This window comes from Anomaloglossus baeobatrachus, chromosome 10, assembly GCF_048569485.1.
Source record: "Anomaloglossus baeobatrachus isolate aAnoBae1 chromosome 10, aAnoBae1.hap1, whole genome shotgun sequence".
Lineage (NCBI taxonomy): Eukaryota > Metazoa > Chordata > Amphibia > Anura > Aromobatidae > Anomaloglossus > Anomaloglossus baeobatrachus.
Window position 1 is genome coordinate 85,543,085 of NC_134362.1, and position 21,779 is coordinate 85,564,863.

General features: G+C 44.0%; 1 protein-coding gene across 4 annotated transcripts in view; it reads left to right on the forward strand.

The window, feature by feature from the left end:
• The window catches only part of ANO3 (anoctamin 3), a 680,216-nt gene that overhangs the window by 460,325 nt on the left and 198,112 nt on the right, over positions 1 to 21,779 (forward strand). For all 4 annotated transcript variants that reach the window (XM_075325490.1, XM_075325493.1, XM_075325491.1 and 1 more), the window contains 3 exons: positions 16,728 to 16,834; positions 17,520 to 17,575; positions 18,441 to 18,562. In XM_075325490.1, coding sequence (XP_075181605.1) covers positions 16,728 to 16,834; positions 17,520 to 17,575; positions 18,441 to 18,562 — 285 coding nt within the window. The remainder of the gene's footprint in view (positions 1 to 16,727; positions 16,835 to 17,519; positions 17,576 to 18,440; positions 18,563 to 21,779) is intronic.

Genomic DNA, 21,779 nt, shown 5'->3' on the forward strand with positions numbered 1-21,779 from the left:
CATTTCCCTAAAGACCTGGTGGACAGATACATAGTCCCCAGGCGGTCACCTGGACCCGGAGCGGTCCCAGCAACTTCTGCGGCTAGGAAGAGCCCACCACCCTGGCCTTCTGATGAACGTCTGTCCCCAGCGCTGCTGCCGGAGCAACCGGAGGAGTGCTCAAGATCACTAAGGGGGAAGAGGAGAGGCCTGGAGGCTGAAGTGCCAATTCCCGAACAGCTGGTGGAGGATGCAGCACCCTTAGGAAGTAAGGGAGGCCCGGAGGTCGAGATGTTGCCCTACTCCCACTGGGAAGAGGTTGTGACACCCCCTGCCGCAGAGGACACATGGGATATCCTCATGCCCAATATGAGTGTCACCTGGGAGCCGACAGACAGCGAGGTGACGGTGATGCGGAGGGCAGCCAGCCGAGTACGGCGCCCCACAAGAGCAAGACCACCCCCTGTGCAGCATTCCCCAGACAGGCAGAAGGAAGAAGTGACAGCCCAAGATCTGCAGGAAAAACAGTCCCTCAGAAAAGCCCAGCACCAGGTTAGAGGTCCTCTCTACCGTGGAGTGGTTGAGGAATTCAGCCTGAGAAGTGGCTACGGCTTCATAGTAGCGCCTGGCATCAAGTAGGGCATTTTTATAAGTCGAAGGGATGTCCGGTCCCATCTGCCCAGAGAACACCCTGGCCGTGATCTACACAATGGAGATCTTAGTTTACCAGACACCAAGGGGAACGAGGCTGGTATGCACTGGACGTAGTGCCATGCCCAAGGAGCTCCAGCTACAGCCCAGCAGCTTCTACCAAGTCCTCAAGGTTAACACCACAAGAAAAAGACAACAAACAAGACACAGATAAAGAACAAGACAAAGAAAAAGACAACGAAAAAGATAAAGACACAGCAAGCACTACAGAGGAAGACACAGAAACCTCAAGGACCTAACTTAAAAGCCACTGGTTTATAATGATTATAGCAGGAGCCTAGCTGCCCATACATGGAGGATTGCAGTCCAAATAGCGGCATTTTTCCCAGATATGGATGTTTTTAACCTAGATAGTGGCTTTTAAGTTAGGTTCCCGGAATACAGAGATATACCTTGCCATTTGGTTTCCGGGCTTACATGCATTGGCCAATACATAAACTAAATATCTCTCTTTTGCAGTAATGCAGTGCCATATTTTCCCTAGTACATTTTTGTTTATGGGGCCTGGCTCACCTACGACAAGGGAGCATGCCTGTTTATGGGGCCTGGCTCTCCACCACAAAGAAGCAGGTACTCTTCTTGAAGTGACCCTGACTGAGAAAGCCGCGTGTTGTGAATGTCAGTTATGCTTTTGCTGCTGTGAGGCTCCCTCTTGTGGCCAGGAATAGTTTGGACAGAGACCAGGTGTGTTGAGCAATGGGCATTTCCATTGCTAACTCTCTGCCTATTTAAACCCTGGTCTGCTGGCAGGCTATGCCGGATGTCAGTTGTTCTTTTTTCACCAGCCTGCTTCATCTTGCTCCAGACCACTTCTACCCCAGATAAGTGCTTGGCTCTTTATTTGTTGTTTGGTTCTTTTTGCTCTTGTCTGAGTTTGTCATTTGCTGTGGTTGTTGTCAGTTTGTTTGCATGCAGGGATCTTCCCTCTCAGTTGCTTAGCTGGGAAGCTCCCTGCAGCTATGTTTGGAGTATTGCTCCTATAAGTCCATGTGTTTGTTGCTTCTTGAATTGGTATGGTTCCTGCTTTCTGTTCGTTGGTATGACAAGAGCGCCTGGTATAGGACGGAGTTCAGATCTAGCGATCTGAGGGCTTTTTGTGCTTTCAGGTTTTTGGATTTTTGCAGGCTTTTTCTCTGGCCACCATCAGTCCCTTTCCTATTCTGTCCTATTTAGTCAGTAGGGCCTCACCTTTTGCTTATCCTATCATCTATCTGTGTATTGTGTTTTCCTATATCACCGCAGTCTTTGAATGTGGGGGGCTTGCTATTCTTTATCTATTTTCTAAGGCAGAGAGTTATTCATCTTTCCTTCCTTTAGGATAGCTAGTTCTCCGGCTGGGTTCGCGGTGCACAGGATGTTAGTTCACCCCTCGGCTACCTCTAGTGTTGATGGTTAGTAAGGGAATGGCGACCAGATTAGTTGCTAATGCTCTTGTCACCTTTTACCAATGATTTATGGTGGTCTTCCATGGTTCCGGATCATAACAGCCCGGGTTGACTCACAGCTACCAACTGAAAGTGAGTAAAAACCCTGAAAGACATTGTTGCTTGTGTGTGAGTTCTTCTGCGACCTATGGTACTACACACTTACACTGGGCCCTGGGGCCGGCCTCACTCCCGGGAGGCCACAACAACTAGCTGCATCTACCATCAGCCCAAGGTGCTCCCTAAATTGCAGTGGCGGTCACCCCCTCACTGCAATTTCCGAGAGTGGTGTCTCGATTCCCATTGAAGTTAACCTGACCTACCTGTGGCCAGAAGAATCCCAGCATGTGGAGTCACTGGAGACCCTGAGGCGACCTGAAGGTAATGCGGGGCTCCACAAATACAGATTTACAAATTTGACCAATGAATTAAGAATAAAAAAATAATCCAGGAGGAGAAAAAATTTCTCTGTAAAATATATTACAAACTTGCTTATCTTCATATTTAATATTGATTTTATTAAATCAAAATTAACAGTTATTCTTTTAAAAAAAGTCACACATAATTCTGGTTAAAAAGACAAATACTGCCTCTTTTTTTTCTTGATCAAACTTTCATTATTGCGGAAAAATAAAAATAGCATAACGAATACTGCTGAAATACCCTGAGCTATAAAAAATTATGTTGTTTTTCTTATAGGCAGAATCACTGTTTAAACAAGCTGTTAAGTGGCTGCCGATCAGCTTCATATAGCAGATCTATGGTTGGTTAAAAATTGTAATTAACCAGTGTAAAAGCACCTTAGGTCTAGGTGCCTGAGTCCATAGTGACTTTTCACAGACAAGGCTCATCTCTGCAGACTGCCATCTTCTCTGGTCTTCCACAGCAAAAAACTGATACAGTGCACTTAAAAATAACAGTGTCATTATGATGCCACCTGAATACAAATAACAACCTATGCTGTGTCCCTGAAAAAATAATGGCTCCTCACTGTGCTAACTGAAAAACTTACCCCTCATCGACTCTATTATGGTACATAGTCTGCACACTATTCTCTCCTATAAAATATGTCCACCACATCATCCTCCTTATATATTATAAAACCTACTGTTACGGGGGGACCGGCAGATTAGGACCAGGGGGTATAAATCCCAATCGCCAGTCGGGGCCCACCGTGCTCTAGATGGCAATGGAGCTGCTGGCACCCTGTGAGTTAGGCGGAGACTATAGAGCTGATGACTCAAGAGACCTGGGAACCGGTCACGTGTGTAGAGACACGTCAGACCGGACGACAACCCAGTTAGCGTTTCGGTGGAATTTGCGCAACCCCAACCATGTGTGCAGGGAACACGTCAGGCCGGATGGTGACCAGGACTACCTGGTGTTGACCGAGAAGACCGCTGCGACACCGCCCTGTCAGCCACGTGTGTCAGACACGACAGGCCGAGCGATCCTTCGATTAGCGTTTCTGGTCACTACGCGAATGGTCACGTGTGTAGAGGACACGTCAGGCCAAGGGATCACACCAGTAGCGTTGACTGGGAATCCAAGGAGGATAATTGGTTCACACACCCAATCCTGGAACACCCTGTTAACTCCACAGGGGTCCAGGGGTATGCTGTCCATGCGCGTAGGAGGCACAACCGGACAGGTGACGCAACAGGTATGCTGTCCGTGTGCGTAGGAGGCACAACCGGACAGGAGACACAGCAGGTATGCTGTCCGTGTGCGTAGGAGGAACAACTGGACAGGTGACTCAGCAGCCGCAGCCCGCTTAACGCCACTGGACTGCCATAGCACAACAGGACTGGTAGCAAGGAAGCACGGCGCCTGACCCTCATGTGCTGAGCCACGATTCTTGGTGTGACAGGCACCGTTCGCCTAGCCCTACCTACCGCTTCCAACAAAGCTTATGCCACCATGAACTCTAAGTGAATCTGAGTGAAGACTGCGCACCTCCATGTTGTCTCCAGCCCCTTTTATCACCTAGATGCGCCCTAAACCCAGGTTGGAACCACCAAGGTCCATTAGCAGAGTGCCATATCATCAGCGACATCACCAGCAGCCTATCCAGAACCGCCACGTCACTGATGACCTCATCGCAGCCATGCCCCAAACCCTTCACCAGTCATCGTCTGACAACCAATGGTGTGGTGCCAGATCATAGGGGCGGGCCTCTGCAAGCCAGTCTGGAGTGGCCACGTCATCAGAACACCTGACACCCTCTGCCCTATCAGGGTCTGCCACCTCACGGACATGCTCAGTGAGGTCCTTACCGGACCTAGCCTCTGATGCACTAAGTGCCTGAGCATGCTCAGTAGCCTGAACAACAGACTCAGAAATCAGACTATCTGCCTGAGCATGCTCAGTAGGCACATCCAAGAACTTAGACACAGCATGAAGTCCAAGTACCTGTGCAAAGAAGCTGTTAGGATTAATTGTGGGAGCATGTCCAGTAGCCTGAACTGAGGACTAAAGGGTACATTACATGCTGCAACATTGCTAGCGATCTCGTTAGCGATGTGAAATTCTAGATCGCAAGTGCGATCTTTCGAGATCGCACATAGGTTATTTTATGCATATGCGATCTTGAAAGATCGCACTTGCGATCTAGAATTTCACATCGCTAGCGATATCGCAGCATGTAATGTACCCTTTAGGCCCTGGCTGGGGTAAATCGGCGCGCACATGCGCACTAGCCGCCTCTCCACACTTAGACGTGGTGGAAGAAGCAGCCAACTGGACGACCCAAGGCACGGCCAAGAACGGCAGCCGGCACCTGGACGAAACAGGAACCGCAGCAGGCTGCTTGCGGCTATGGCGGCGCCGGTTCGTAACACCTACAAAGAATTACAAGTGGATAAGCCAAATAGCTAAAAAAGTATATTTTTATTAGAACAATTCTTTAAAAACATACATATATAAAAGATAACATAAGGTCACTACCAGATAACCTCAGGCGATCAAACATAGTTGTCTATAAGAAGCATGATGCACAGGTATGGTATATGTGAAAAAGACTGTAATTCAAGGAGCCTGAGAGAGAGAGAAGAGAGCTGAGGGTAGACTTCATGTAGAGGGTAAGTATTTGGAGCAAGACAATAGTAGTGACTGCTCAAGAGTAGAGATGAGCGAACCGGTCCCGGTTCGGCTCGAGGCCGGTTCGCCGAACGGGGGTCCCGTTCGAGTTCGGTTCGTCGAACGTTCGACGAACCGAACTAGAACCAATAGGCTATAATGGGAGGCAATCACAAACACATAAAAATGCATTATAAATGTACACAAACAGTTAATAAACATTGCCATAACACTTACCGGTCCTCGCGATCCCTTCTGCACTCTGTCTCCTGCCGCTATTCCATCCGATGATCGCTGAATCCTCCCGGTGACCTGCACTGCCAGCAGAGAAGCAGGACCTATCGTGACGTCAAAATAGCCATGTGACCAGTCACGTGGCTATTATCTCATTGGCTACAGACTGGTCACATGACTATGACACGTCATGTAGGACCTGCGAGTGCATCTCTCCGGTACACGGTGCACATATGTGTATCGCCGTGTACCGGCGACATGCTCTAGCACACGGTCGACTCCCCGTTCCGTTAGGGACCGGCTGACACAGCCGGTCATTAACGGAGATCACCGTTGCCATAGCAACGCAGTTAGCGGTGACGTCACCGCTAACCGCGGCTCCGGGAGCACCGTTGCTATGGTAACGCGTCTGTCAGCGTTACCGCTGTTACCGCTAGCAGCCAGCAGTGATCACTCACGGAGTGAAGGCTGCACGCTGCTTCCCGATTGTAGTGAGCATTGTAGTTAGGATGGAGGTTCCCCAGCCCCAAGTGATGCCCCTCACTACAATCGTCACTACTACTACACTAGAAAGAAAGAAGACAGAAGAGCAGGATCGTGGAGGGCTGACAGGGGTAATAAAGATGGAGTCTCTAATGTGTCTGTGTATTTATTTCTATTAAAGTATTTTTTCTCTGTGTGGTGTCTTTTTTTAACCCTTTATTGGAGATTCTTAATGGCCGGGTCAAACGTGCCTGACATTAAGAATCTCTGGCTTAATACTGGCTGGTAAAACAAAGCCAGTATTAACTCATGATTACCCAACAAGCCACCCGGCTCCAGGGCTGTTGGAAGAGTTGGATACAGCGCCAGATGATGGCGCTTCTATGAGAGCGCCATTTTCTGGGACGGCTGCGGACTGAAATCCGCAGCAGAGGCGCCCACAAACCTCGGGCTAACCTGTGCTGCGGATTCCAATCCCCAGCTGCCTAGTTGTACCCGGCTGGACACAAAAATAGGGCGAAGCCCACGTCATTTGTTTTTTAATTATTTCATGAAATAAGTGAAATAATTAAAAAAAACGGGCTTCCCTATATTTTTGGTTCCCAGCCGGGTACAAATAGGCAACTGGGGGTTGGAGGCAGCCCGTGGCTGCCAGCTGTACCTGGCTAGCATACAAAAATATGGCGAAGCCCACGTCATTTTTTTGGTGGGCAAAAAACTTCTGCATGCAGTCCTGGATGGAGTATGCTGAGCCTTGTAGTTCTGCAGCTGCTGTCTGCTCTTCTCCATACAGACAGACAGCAGCTGCAGAACTACAAGGCTCAGCATACTCCATCCAGGACTGTATGCAGAAGTTTTTTGCCCCCTGAAAAAATTATGTGGCTTCGCCATATTTTTGTATGCTAGCCAGGTACAGCAGGCAGGTACGGCTGCCCCCAACCCCCAGTTGCCTATTTGTACCCGGCTGGGAACCAAAAATAAAGGGAAGCCCTTTTTTTATTATTTCATGAATTTCATGAAATAATTAGAAAACAAATGACGTAGGCTTTGCCCCATTTTTGTGCCCAGCCAGGTACAACTAGGCAGCTGGGATTGGAATCCGCACCACCGGTTGGCCTGAGCTTTCTGGGCCCCACTGCTGCGAATTGCAGTCTGCAGCCACCTCAGAAAATGGCATTTTCATAGAAGCGCCATCTTCTGGCGCTGTATCCAACTCTTCCAGCACCTGCCTGCTATACCTGGCTAGCATACAAAAATATGGCGAAGCTCACGTCCTTTTTTTGTAGCTTTTTGGCAAAAAAAAAAAAAAATGCTTCCCTGGATTTTCCATAGCCAGTGAAGGTAACACCAAGCAGTGGGGGTTAGCAGCCAGTAGCTGCTTGGATTACCCTTAGCTAGCAATACAAAAAATGCAGTGGGAGCTAACATATATTTTTTTTAATTATTTATTTAAATAACTAAAAATAAAATGGGCTTCCCTGTATTTTGATTGCTTGACATCACAGTGCTGTAAAAATAAATCTTTAAAAAAATGACGTAGCGCTCCGCGGTATTTTTGATTCTCAGCGCAGATAAAGCAGACAGCTATGGGTTGCCACCCCCATCTGCCTGCCGTTACCTTGGTTGGCAATCAAAATACAGGGAAGCCCATTAATTTTTTCTATTTAAAAAATAGTTAAAAAAAAAAAATTACGTTGGGTCCCCCCATTTTTGATAGCCAGCTAGGGTAAAGCAGACGGCTGTAGCCTGAAAACCACAGCTGGCAGCTTTACCGTGGTTGGGGATCCAATGTGGAGGTCCCCTCAGGCTCTTTTTTATAATTATTTTATAAATATTAATAATTACACAATAAAAGTAGGGGACCCCCCAAATTGGATCACCAGCCAAGGTAAAGCGGACAGCTGTGGTCTGGTATTCTCAGGGTGGGAAGGTCCATAGTTATTGGGCCTTCACAGCCTAAAAATAGCAGGCCGCAGGCACCCCAGACGTGGCGCATCCACTAGATGCGCCAATCCTGGCGCTTCACCCCAGCTCATCCCGTGCCCTGGTGCTGTGGCAAACGGGGTAATAAATCGGGTTGATACTAGCTGTAAAGTCACCTGAGATCAAGCCCAGCAGTTTGTGATGTCATGGCGTCTATTAGATACCCAACATCATAAACTGTCAGTACTAACAAAAACAAAAAATCGACAAAAGAAATTTATTTGAAAAAACAGTCCCCAAAACATTTCCTCTTTCACCAATTTATTGTAAGAAAAAAAATAAAGGGGTCCCACGACGACTCTGGACCGTCTAGAATATGGGGGGGAGACACTCAGGGAACGTATCCCCCATTTTCTAGGAGTGCGGACCCTTCATGTGAGGAGTGTGGGTGCAATGAATCTGCACTCACTCTCCCCGGGTCCACAGCAGCAGAGTCCATGTCGTAATGGTTGCTACCAAAGCTGCAATGCCCTGCTCATGAGGTAAGGGCATGCCTAATCAGGAGAACTACTGTAGAGGAAGCTCTGCTCACTGGTATATAGGTGCTCAGAGGTAATAATAGATAAAATTAGTGAGTAACCTCGGCACTCTATATCTCCCAGACTAAGTCAGTAAGTCACAACGGCTAGTAATGCAAAATCACTCTTTATTGGTCCGTATTAAGAAAAATTTTTTTTCATAAGCATATATGTTTTTGTCCAAAACAAGTTACAAATGACGTTTCGGCCTGAGCCTTCGTCAGATTGGACTTATCTGCATGTAATCATGAAAAATGACAATAATCAGTATCACATAAGAGTGAGAGAACAATAACATAAACTCGAACAATGTAGAGGTACAATTGGGATGCAGCAAAAAAATTGCAACACAGCAAGAAATGAAACACATGATACAAATGTCATAATACAGTACAAGGACAATATAGTAATGACAAATATGGGGTCAGAGTAGGCTTAGACAGCTCTGGTACGAAAGAGATGTCAATCATAAAGTAACATGTGCAGTAGGTGTAGAGCTACACTATGCATGGCAGAGCTAATGGGTAGACCGACCATAGAAAAAGTAGAGAAAAAGTGGAGAAAAAGTGGAGAATAAGTGGAACATAAGAGGAGAAAAAGTGGAGAAAAAAGTGGAGAAAAAGTGGAGAAAAAGTGGAGAAAAAGTGGAGAAAAAGTGGAGAAAAAGTGGAGATTAAGAGGAGAAAAAGTGGAGAAAAAAGTGGAGAAAAAGTGGAGAAAAAGTGGAGCATAAGTGGAGAAAAAGTGGAGAAAAAGTGGAGAAAAAGTGGAGCATAAGAGGAGAAAAAGTGGAGAAAAAAGTGGAGAAAAAGTGGAGAAAAAGTGGAGCATAAGAGGAGAAAAAGTGGAGAAAAAGTGGAGAAAAAGTGGAGCATAAGAGGAGAAAAAGTGGAGAAAAAGTGGAGAAAAAGTGGAGAAAAAGTGGAGCATAAGAGGAGAAAAAGTGGAGAAAAAGTGGAGAAAAAAGTGGAGAAAAAGTGGAGAAAAAGTGGAGAAAAAGTGGAGAAAAAGTGGAGATTAAGAGGAGAAAAAGTGGAGAAAAAGTGGAGAAAAAGTGGAGCATAAGAGGAGAAAAAGTGGAGAAAAAAGTGGAGAAAACGTGGAGAAAACGTGGAGAAAAAGTGGAGAAAAAGTGGAGAAAAAGTGGAGCATAAGAGGAGAAAAAGTGGAGAAAAAGTGGAGAAAAAAGTGGAGAAAAAGTGGAGTAAAAGTGGAGAAAAAGTGGAGAAAAAGTGGAGAAAAAGTGGAGATTAAGAGGAGAAAAAGTGGAGAAAAAGTGGAGAAAAAGTGGAGCATAAGAGGAGAAAAAGTGGAGAAAAAAGTGGAGAAAACGTGGAGAAAACGTGGAGAAAAAGTGGAGAAAAAGTGGAGAAAAAGTGGAGAAAAAGTGGAGCATAAGAGGAGAAAAAGTGGAGAAAAAAGTGGAGAAAACGTGGAGAAAAAGTGGAGAAAAAGTGGAGAAAAAGTGGAGCATAAGAGGAGAAAAAGTGGAGATTAAGAGGAGAAAAAGTGGAGAAAAAGTGGAGAAAAAGTGGAGCATAAGAGGAGAAAAAGTGGAGAAAAAAGTGGAGAAAAAGTGGAGAAAAAGTGGAGAAAAAGTGGAGATTAAGAGGAGAAAAAGTGGAGCATAAGAGGAGAAAAAGTGGAGAAAAAAGTGGAGAAAAAGTGGAGAAAGTGGAGAAAAAAATGGAGAAAAAGTGGAGAAAAAGTGGAGAAAAAGTGGAGAATAAGAGGAGAAAAAGTGGAGAAAAAGTGGAGAAAAAGTGGAGAATAAGAGGAGAAAAAGTGGAGAATAAGTGGAGAAAAAAATGGAGAAAAAGTGGAGAAAAAGTGGAGAAAAAGTGGAGCATAAGAGGAGAAAAAGTGGAGAAAAAGTGGAGAAAAAGTGGAGAAAAAGTGGAGCATAAGAGGAGAAAAAGTGGAGAAAAAAGTGGAGAAAAAGTGGAGAAAAAGTGGAGCATAAGAGGAGAAAAAGTGGAGAAAAAGTGGAGAAAAAGTGGAGCATAAGAGGAGAAAAAGTGGAGAAAAAGTGGAGAAAAAGTGGAGCATAAGAGGAGAAAAAGTGGAGAAAAAGTGGAGAAAAAAGTGGAGAAAAAGTGGAGAAAAAGTGGAGAAAAAGTGGAGATTAAGAGGAGAAAAAGTAGAGAAAAAGTGGAGAAAAAGTGGAGCATAAGAGGAGAAAAAGTGGAGAAAAAAGTGGAGAAAACGTGGAGAAAACGTGGAGAAAAAGTGGAGAAAAAGTGGAGAAAAAGTGGAGCATAAGAGGAGAAAAAGTGGAGAAAAAAGTGGAGAAAACGTGGAGAAAAAGTGGAGAAAAAGTGGAGAAAAAGTGGAGCATAAGAGGAGAAAAAGTGGAGATTAAGAGGAGAAAAAGTGGAGAAAAAGTGGAGAAAAAGTGGAGAAAAAGTGGAGAAAAAGTGGAGCATAAGAGGAGAAAAAGTGGAGAAAAAAGTGGAGAAAAAGTGGAGAAAAAGTGGAGAAAAAGTGGAGATTAAGAGGAGAAAAAGTGGAGCATAAGAGGAGAAAAAGTGGAGAAAAAAGTGGAGAAAGTGGAGAAAAAAATGGAGAAAAAGTGGAGAAAAAGTGGAGAAAAAGTGGAGAATAAGAGGAGAAAAAGTGGAGAAAAAGTGGAGAATAAGAGGAGAAAAAGTGGAGAATAAGTGGAGAAAAAAATGGAGAAAAAGTGGAGAAAAAGTGGAGAGAAAGTGGAGAAAAAAATGGAGAAAAAGTGGAACACCCTTTGGTACCTTTCATGTGGCACTAAGGGGTGCTTAGCTTTGTATTTAGCCAAAAAAATGAAAAAAAAATGACATAGGGTTCCCCCTAGTTTTGTAGCCAGCTAGGGTAAAGCAGACGGCTGCAGCCTGCAGACCACAGCTGGCAACCTCACCTTGGCTGGTAATCCAAAACTGAGGGCACCCCACGCTGTTATTTTAAATTAAATAAATAATTTAAAAAAAAAAACACGTAGGGGTCCCCCAAAATTGGATCACCAGCCAAGGTAAAGCAGACAGCTGGGGCCTGATATTCTCAGACTAGGGAGGTCCATGGTTATTGGAATCTCCCCAGCCTAAAAATAGCAGGCCGCAGCCGCCCCAGAAGTGGCGCATCCATTAGATGCGCCAATCCTGGTGCTTCGCCCCAGCTCATCCCGCGCCCTGGTGCGGTGGCAAACGGGGTAATATTTGGGGTTAATACCAGATGTGTAATGTCACCTGGCATCAAGCCCTGGGGTTGGTGAGGTCAGGCGTCTATCAGATACCCGACATCACCAACCCAGTCAGTAATAAAAAAAAAATACACGACAAACACATTTTTATTTGAAAAAACACTCCCCAAAACATTCCCTCTTTAACCAATTTATTAGATTGAAAAACAAATCCAGGTCTGGTGAAATCCAAGGGGTTGCCATGACGATGCACACTGTCCCAGTCAATGAAGAGCAGGATGTTCCCCATTGGCTGGGAGAGCAATGCAGTGACCTGAGCTAACATCAATGGGTCAGCCCAGGTCACTGCAGGGGATGACAAGTGCTGCTGTCAGCGAGGTACATTACCTGCGCTGATCTCCAGCACACTGACAGCCCCTGTCACTGAGGTCAATGACCGGCGCCTTCACATCAAGTATCGCGAGAGGTCCGTGACGTCACCGCCAGTGTCAGTCTCGGGTCGGAAGCGATAGGTGATGTGACAAGCGGCGGCCATGGAGGACAGTGACAGCGCTGAGGTCGGGATGGCGGGACTTCATCACCGCAGGTAAGCCGAGCGAGCGAGCGAGCGAGCGAGCGGGCGGGCGGGGGGGGGGGTGGATGTGTGTGTGTGTGTGTTTGTGTATGTGTATGTATGTGTACATGCCGCGGGCAGGAGGGGGTGGAGCGAGCTGAGCGGGAAAGTGTGGGCTTCCTGCACGTAACTAAGATAAACATCGGGTTACTAACCAAAGCGCTTTGCTTGGATACCCGATGTTTATCTTGGTTACCAGCTTGTGGCAGGCTGCCAGCGATGGCTCCTGCTCACTGTAGCTGTAAAAAGCCCTGCTTATTGCTGCTAGAACCGTTCTCGAACGTATCTAGAACTATCGAGCTTTTAGCAAAAAGCTCGAGTTCTAGTTCGATCTCGAACAGCCCAAAAATCACTCGAGCCGCGAACTGGAGAACCACGAACCACGAACCGCGCTCAACTCTACTCAAGAGCAAGACACACATAAGGGGATGATAATAAATGTCTATAAAGGAATATGACATGAAGTAGCCCTAGAAAGCAAGGAAAACTGTCCCCTGTTGCAAAATTTACTTAGAATTCATTAGAATGAAAACAGGGATAAGGCTACTTTCACACATCAGTTTTTTTCCATCAGGTACAATCCGGAAAAAAACGGGTTAAACGGATCCGGTACCGCATCCGTTTTATCCCCATAGATTTGCATTGTTACCGGATTGTACCTGATGGCTTTGCGTTGCATCCGTTTTTTTCCGGATGCGGCAAAATTAATCAAAGCGGCGGCCGGAGGCAACGTGTCTTGCAACGTTTTTTTGTCCGGCAAAAAAAAATGCATTGCGCCGGATCTGGCGTGATACAGCGTGTTTTACTATGAAAGCCTATGGACGCCGGATCCGGCGCAATGCGGTAAAAAATGGATGCGGCTACCGGATCCGTTTTTGTAAACTGCGCATGCACCAAATTAATTAAAAAAGCTGATCCTTCAAAAAAACGGACAAACCGGATGCAAAAACGGATGCAAACCGTATCCACCGGATCCGGTTTTGTACGCATCCGGCATAACAGATCCGTTAAAAACCGGATCCGGTGGATACGGTTTTACATTTTTTTTGCCAGATCCTTTGGATCAGGAAAAAAAAGGATTGTGCCTGAATGCAGAAAACTGATGTGTGAAAGTAGCCTAATAAATAAGGCTACCCCAAACGGAGCTAGTACAATGTAAACCTATTCAAATAAATATGTTTGATCACCTGAGGTTATCTGGTAGTGACCTTATGTTGTTATCTTTTATATATGTATGTTTTTAAATAATTGTTCTAATAAAGAGAAACTTTTTTAGCTATTTGGCGTATCCACTTGTAATTCTTTGTAGGTTTTGTGATCAATTATGAGTGGAGCCAGCCATCTATGACTTTTTGGTCTAATATCTGTTTTTCCTATATATTGTAATCACTACACTAGTCCACCCTCGTGTAGTATGGCAATCACACCGCACCTTTATAAACTAAAACACCACACTATTCTCCCTTATAAATTATACCCACCACACCTAATTAAATTATGAACTATGATCTCTGCATAGTCCCCGCCTCAAGGTGCCCCCTCTTCACACTGTCTTCCCATGCGGCCCCTCCATACTGAGCTCCCCATACTGCCCCTTCTGCATAATGTACTCCCCATGCCACCCCACTGTCCATACTGATACCACCAAGCAGCCCCACTCCCAATGCTGAGCCCCTCCCCACGCTGGCCCTCTCCATTCTGAGCTACTCATGCAGCCCCTTCTGCATAATGAGCCTCCCCATGCTGTCTCACTCTCCGTACTGAGAGCACCATGTTGCCCCAGTCCCAATGCTGAGACCTCCTGCATGCTGCTCCACTCCCAATGCTGAGCCCTTTCTGCATAATGAGCCCCCTCATGCTTCCCCATTCTCTATAATGAGAGCCCCACCATGCTTCTCCACTCCCAATATTAAACCCCCCTACGTGCCCCCTCTCCATTTTGGGCCCCTCATGTTGTCATAGTGAGATCCATAGATGGTTTAAAAAAGCTTAGATGCGTATTTAGAAGAAAATAACATGAAAACGTCTGAATATGTGAAAAATTCTTGTTCTCAATGTTGATCCAGCCAATGGACTCTAGGGATGACTTGCTTTTTAGAGCACACAGGACCATGCATTATGGTTGCACTGATACCAATTCCCTCTATTCTTTCCTATCCCTTGGTTGAACTTGATGGACATGTCTTTTTTCAACCATAACTGTGTAACTATGTAACGAAGTTCAATCAATGTTTAATTAAATACTGATCTTTTAGTCTCTTATTTCCCTTGGCAGCTTACTAAACACGTTCAATATTTCTAAGCATGTATTAATTTCCCTGTGGGAACCCAAAATGCAAAAATAAAAGATCAGCATGTTCAGAAGATTGTTCAGTACTCCACACTTTCTTCTTTTTTGGTCTACCTCACTTTGACTTACCCATTAGTTTTTGAATGGATCAATGAATGATAGATGGAATAAATATGTGTAAATGTTCTTTGTATGGCTATGTCCGCACGTTGCGTCGGTGTACCTGCAGTTTATTCTGCACGTTTTCCTTCCCTTGGTTTTTGACCAAATGGCTTTTGACCATTTTTTAGCGCTAAAAACGCATGCGTTTTTACCGCGTTTTTAGTGCGTTTTTAGCGCTTTTTACCTGCGTTTTCACCTGCGTTTCTGCAGATGCGTTTTTGAGATAAAGACACTGAGAAATAAAGTTGAATTAGTCAAAAAGAATAAAAAAAAGAGAAAATAAGTATAAAATTAACTTTTAATAAAATTATATGGTAAATTATCAATTTTAATGTAATAATAGTGGTTATGCACATTTTAACAGAAAAATAGCTAAAATTTATTATTTTTTTACATTTAAATTTTCGGTTATTGTGTGTGTGTAAAGGAACATTAGAATCCATTACTTTTTGGCCAGAAAAGCATGCGTTTTTGGAGCCAAAAACGCAGTTGAAAAGCAGGTAAAAAGCATGTAAAACGCAGGAATTGTGCTTTTGGTTGCGTTTTGCCATTTCTCATTGACTCCAATGTTAAGGAAACGCTGCAGAAATGGCAAAAACAACTGACATGCTGCTTCTTTTTCAGCATGGTTTTTGACCACAAATATGCAAATTAAACGCTGCAGAAAAAAAAGCAAAGTGCAGACAGGATTTCTGCTTTTCCCATAGACTTTGCTGGAAAACAAAAACGCATGCCTTTTTGCCCAAAAACGCTGCTGCCAAAAACGCTGCAGAAACGCGGTAAAAAACGCAACGTGTGAACATAGCCTATTAATGCATTACTATTATTGTTGTTCTTTGTTTTTTTATTATTATTATTATTATTGTTATTATTGTTGTTGTTATTATTATTATACTTTTATTATATATTATATATATATATATATATATATATATATATATATATATTATATATTATACTTTTTTCAAGTATTAAGTGTTGCCTATTTAAAGAAGTCCAAATTATTGGAGTTGATAGAATATATAAATAAGAGCAATCTTCATTGAACAGCCAACCTTTGCTTCAATAGCTGACATAGAAGAAAGGGAGCTTTATAGCATTTATCAAAAGTAACCCTTTATTATAGTGTTGGTGTCCGCCTTGAGTGATTCCTCCTGCACAACACTTGTGTTAGGCTAGTTCTAAGGCCATCACATCAGCAGCATGATCAACGTTTGTTATATGGAGGCCTTGAGTGTCAAAAACAGTCCAAAACACCTTCAAGAAGGCCCTATATGGAAGCCCTGAGTGTCAAAATGTAGTACACACACCTTCATGAATGGCCTATATGGAAACCCGGTGTGTAAAAAAGGAGACCATACACCTTCAAAAAGGCCCTATATGGGTAGCCTGGAGTGTCAAAAAAGAGTCTAAACACCTTCAAGGAGGCCCTATATGGAAGCCCTGAGTGTGAAAAAACAGTCAAAACACCTTCAAGAAGGTCCTATATGGAAGCCCTGAGTGTCAAAAAGTAGTACATGCACCTTCATGAATGGCCTACATGGAAACCCAGTGTGTAAAAAAGGTGACCAAACACCTTCAAAAAGGCCCTATATGGGTAGCCTGGAGTGTCAAAAACAAGTCCAAACCACCTTCAAGAAGATTCCATATGTAAATCCGGTGTGTCAAAAAATGTCCAAAATACCTTCAAGAAGGCCCTATATAGAAGCCCTGAGTGTCTTAAAGGAGTCCAAACACATTCAATATGGCCTTATATGGAAGCCCTGAGTGTCAAAAAGGCATCTAAAACACCTTCAAGAAGGCCCTATATGGGAGCCAGGAGTGTCAAATAAGAGTCCAACACCTTCAAGAAGGACCTAAGAGTAGTTTTTCTGCCTTTTCCAATGGACAGGAAAGTTGCTGGAGCTGTTGTGGTCTTAATGTATTACAACACAGGTATTTTTTTTAGTTAAATTTAATTTTATATTTTAGTTGGTCTTCCATTAAGCTAATTTTCCAGAATTTTACTTAAGTTTATTTCTTTATTGGAAATCTGTCAAGGTCTAAAACCAAAAAAATCTGATTAAGGATTTTTCTTTGACAGTTTCACAATAAACAACAGAGACTCATTCTTCAGTAACTCTACAAGAAGCCGCATTGTTCATCATGTCTTGCAGAGGACAAAATATGAAGATGGAAAGTCAAAAATGGGTGAGTTATCTTTGTTTTCATAGATGCAGAAGATGATATATATATATTTATGAGACTGTAGAATTTTTTTTTACATAGTGGCAAAGTCTTGCTTTATCTTTCCTCATTTCCTATTAGGTTATGAGAACTTTCTCAAACAACCCCTTTGCATAAGTATAGGACATAGAATAACAATGCGGGCGCAGCAACCAGAATTTTTTTAGGTACTTCCTTGCATGCAAATTGCCTACAAAAATGAATTACTCCTAATTGGATAATTTCTAGAGATAAGTAAATTCTATGTTAACGAATTATTGTACAATTTCTAGGGATTCACTGAATTTGGCAAATTCGCACTGTTTGCGATTTGCTTAGCACAAATTGCCTAAAATGACTGCTTATGTTTTACACAGTACAGAAAATTGCATCAGACAGAGAAGGTTCATATTACATTGAGCACAGCTGAAATCACTTTTCCATAATGCCTTGCAGCTATCAAATCACATTGTATAGCTCAGCCAATTAGGAAGGATCATTATAGCCTGTATAAAAGTAAAATCAGGAAATTCAGCTCCCATTTCGTGGTGAATCTGCCAAGTGAGAAGACATCACAGCTCATAGTTACAGATATTGAGGCAAAGCCATAAAACAATAAATATACTGTATAGATCATCTCAAATGCCATTAATATTTTTGTTCATCTTAGGTATCAACAGATTGCTCAGCAATGGGACATACGAAGCAGCATTTCCCCCTCATGAGGTGAGTCTATCTCTGTGACTAATATTTTTTTTTCTTTAGCAATTTATTTTTCATGATTTTATTTCAGTCTTAATTTGACACATTGAAACTAATAAAGAAAATGTCTTGGAAAAATAAAAAAAACAACTACAGCTGTGCATACTGTATAACCTCCACAAGACCCATGACCTTCTCCAAGACCTTTTACAATGTTCAATTATGTCTTAAGACTCAAGGAAGAACAACACATATTTTTAATTTAACCATTTTAACCTTTACCTTTCAAGACTGGGCCATTTATCCCATAGAATAGAGTTTCATTTTTATGACACTTACATATTCCGTCATTTTTATGACAATATAGGGGAAAAAATAAGAAAAATCAGGGCCTGATATTCCTATTTTTGTTTTTATAACTACACAGGCCCAGTAAATTACATTTAAGAATCAGTTTTCCATTTCTAATAAATATTTGTTTAGCAATTGGACTTTTTTTTCAGCGATTTGGACGGACAGTAATAATTTTTAATATTTCTTAGTTTACCTGTTATTTTTTATTTATTATCTTTTATTTATTTTACACATTGTGCCCCCATAGGATCATAAAAGACAGAGGCAATTAAATATTAATTTTAGTTTTATCTTATTTCCCTTGTAATTGGGGATGGCATATTAGGCCAGTTGTGCAAGCTGTACACTGTCATGTTTACATTGTATGAAAGTGTCTGATCTTCAGTGTTGTCCAATGAAAAGATATAATAAAATATTTACAAAAAATGTGAGGGGTGTACTCACTTTTATGATATACTGTACATGTAATGCTATTCAACATAGGATATGTAAAAAAAATAGTGTAATTTTAAGTTATTTTTTATTATGTTTTTAGGGAAGCCACAAGAGCAGACACCCAATCAAAACCCATGGGGCTCAGAATCACAGGCACTTATTATATGAACGGTGGGCTCGCTGGGGAATGTGGTATAAGTATCAGCCACTAGATTTAATCAGGTATGTCAAAGATTTATTACAATTACATGATGGATGTACAATATAACTTCATGGGCCTGTTTTATAACAATAGTTATTCTTCTAGAAAGGCATTGTGTTTACCAGCCTTTATACACTGGATCTGGTTTCCACAAAAATTAATTTCTACTCCAGATGGGATTCATGATTAATTCCTGCATGGGATTTCTACATGATAAACTTTATAGGTTCTTAAAATGATGTCTCATTTTTTTGCATCCTCAAAAGTTTGAACTGTATCTATAAGATATTGCTTTTCTGAAACATTTTGACCAAATGGGTCACTGATAAAAGATGAATAAGGAAGAGTATTATCAATAAGGTCATTAATATATGTTGTTACTCGGAAATCCAAAGAAAAAGTATGAAGAAGTGGAAGACATTGAAAGAATAGCCTACTAACCTGCAGAAGTCAGACACATTTAGGCTATGTGCGCACTAGAAATGTGAAGTTTCTCAAGAAAATTTCTTGAGAAACTTCTGGGAGTGAAAGATTTCCGGACCTCCGGAAAAAATCCGCACCAAATCCGCATGCGGATTTGCCGCGAATTTTCCGCGGATTAGCCGCGAAATTGCGCGATTTTCCCGCGGGTGGTTCCCTGCGGATTTTTGCAGGCTGTACTGCCGAAATCCGCAGGGTACCTGCGGAAATAATGGACATGTTCATTTTCTCAAGAAATTTTCTCGAGAAATTCTTCTCAAGGAAATTTCTTGAGAAAAATCCGCACAAGTGCACACAGCTATTTTTTTTTTCATAGAAATTGCTGGGAAATGTCTGCACAAAGATTGCAGACATTTCTCAAGAAATTTCCGCGGCAAATCCGCAGGTAAATCCGCGGGTAAAAAGGTCTAGTGCACACAGAGCCTTAGAGCAGCTAATCACTGGCAACTAGTATTTATTGTTTAACTAGACTCTGTCAGCACAGAATGTCTGTTCACACCAAGTGGCAGTGCGTGGTGCATCACGGCAGAGCCAATCATTTTAGTACTCCTTTCTGTGGCGCCCTGGACAAGCCAGGTCGTCACAGGTACTGCAACAACACACCCAACACCCCGGTTAGTCACATCAGCCGCACATACAAAATCCTTGTTGCCTCCCTCCAGGGGCTGATGTCCACACCAGGTGGGGTGGAGGCAGGCGGTTGGCCCCTCCCACCGAGGAGTTCACAGTCCTGGAGGCGGGAAAAGAGTGGAGTTGAGTTTGGAGAGTTGAGGAAGTGGTAGTGGAGCACACTGACCGTGTCCGGGTACGTGGCCCGGGCACCTACGAGCAAGGTTGGCAGACGGTGGTGACCGTCTGCAGGCGAGGCTGATTGACACACAACCGTAAGGACCGGGGACGGGCGGTGGCCCGCCGGTACCGGACCGGGGAGCGAAGAGAGGCCAGCACCATTCGGCAGGGCCTACGGACCCCGACCAGGCTTGGAGTCGCCGTTAAACCGGTCAAATCCGTCAGCGACGGGAACCTCCGGGGTTTCCCAGCAGCAAAGACCCGACTGAAGGCAACCGCTCAACCGTGAAGGGAAATACAGCTACCGCCACAGCTAGAGTTCCCAGGGCCAGCGCCTGAGGGCAAAAAGGGGCTCCTCCGGCAAATATACTGCTGGGGAGCGGGTTACCGTTGGGAAGCCATCGGGGCCGAGAACACAACACCGGTGCAGGGAGAGACAGTTACCGCCAACCTACCGGGAGTGACCGTCTCAGCCGTCTGTGGGACTCGTCCATCCAGCCGTTTGTTTTACCAGAGACTCCGTGTACGTTACTGTCTGAGTAAGTACCACCGTGCCGTCTGGCAAAGAGCTTCCCCCGCGACCCTGCACCTGGCCAAGCCCCGCAATCCACCTTACAGTCAACAACTCCGGGCCCCGGGACTACCAAAATCCCCCTACCCACGGAGGGGAGAGAAACATCCCAGCTGCTCCCTGTCATCGCTCCCGAGATCCCCGTACAGAGCAGCGGTGGTGCCCCAACCTCAACACACACCGTGGGTGGCGTCACAAACCGACATTCCAAACCCCAACAGACCACCCCTTTCACTCACGGACGAGGAGCGCCGCTCGAGGTCCCGGGATCCGGCCCACCGATCGAGCCACCGAGCAGCAGCAGCAGCCGGACCCGAGCCGCAAGCGCGGAGTCGAGCAGCGCACCCCCCGCCCGCGACATTTCCACCGGCTTGTTTTCTCTCCATCTCCATCCCTTTGATTGACAACTTTGGTTTTATTGAGCCAGATAGAAAACAAGTAGGTGGGAAGGTGCACTTTAATGTTTGGCCATGACAGGGGTGCACCGAGTGCCTGTACTTTGACCAGTCATTCTGCACTGACAGAGATCCTTGAAGCGTAGAGTCATACTAGACCTTATGGACAATACAAACATTACAACATTTCTTAATAGATGGAAAATGGGCTTTTAAAATAATTTACTGTCACAACTCTACTCCAGGGTTCAAACCGGTGATATCTGGTTGTTGGTCGCTTTTCCTCTTGGTTAGACCTCAGCCTGTTTTGTGTTAGACCAACTGCTGAAGGATTTCTTTTGTTTCTTTCTCATTCTCTGCCTTCCTGTTTCACTTCTATTTAGGTGTGTGGACATTCTTGTTTGGTTTGCCTACTCACATCTTGGGAAGGGCTATTTATATTCACTGCTCACATGCCTCAGTGCTGGCTTTTTTTCTGGCTGGATGGTTGTCTGGAGTCCCAGCTCCTCTGTTAAGGCTTTGTTACTGAGACATTGTTATTGCTATTCTCTTCAGTTTGTGTGACTCTCTTCCTAGTTATCTCCTATTTTGTTTAATTTAAGTTTGGTAGGGTTTCCGCATGTTGTGTTATTCTTTTTGGTTTAATTAATTTCATCATTCCTGTAAGGCCTCCTTCACAAATCCATATCTCCGGTAAGTATGACATCCGTTTTCACACATACTGGAGATATGGATACACGTAGACCCATTAAAATCAAGGGGTGTGTGTCCGTGTCAAAACACGAGCAGCACACAGAGAACACACACATAGACACACGAACAAACATAGTGACCTGCCCCACGGACCATCACAGAAGTGTTTGCACCTTCTTAGCCATGTGTCTCACCTTCTTCTTTTGTGCACTACTTTTATTTTTATTGTTATTTTTGTTTCACACTTAGTTTATGGCTTAGGGAGCAGTTAAGGACACTCAGGATCAGCCGTTCAAGGGTGAGTGCCCC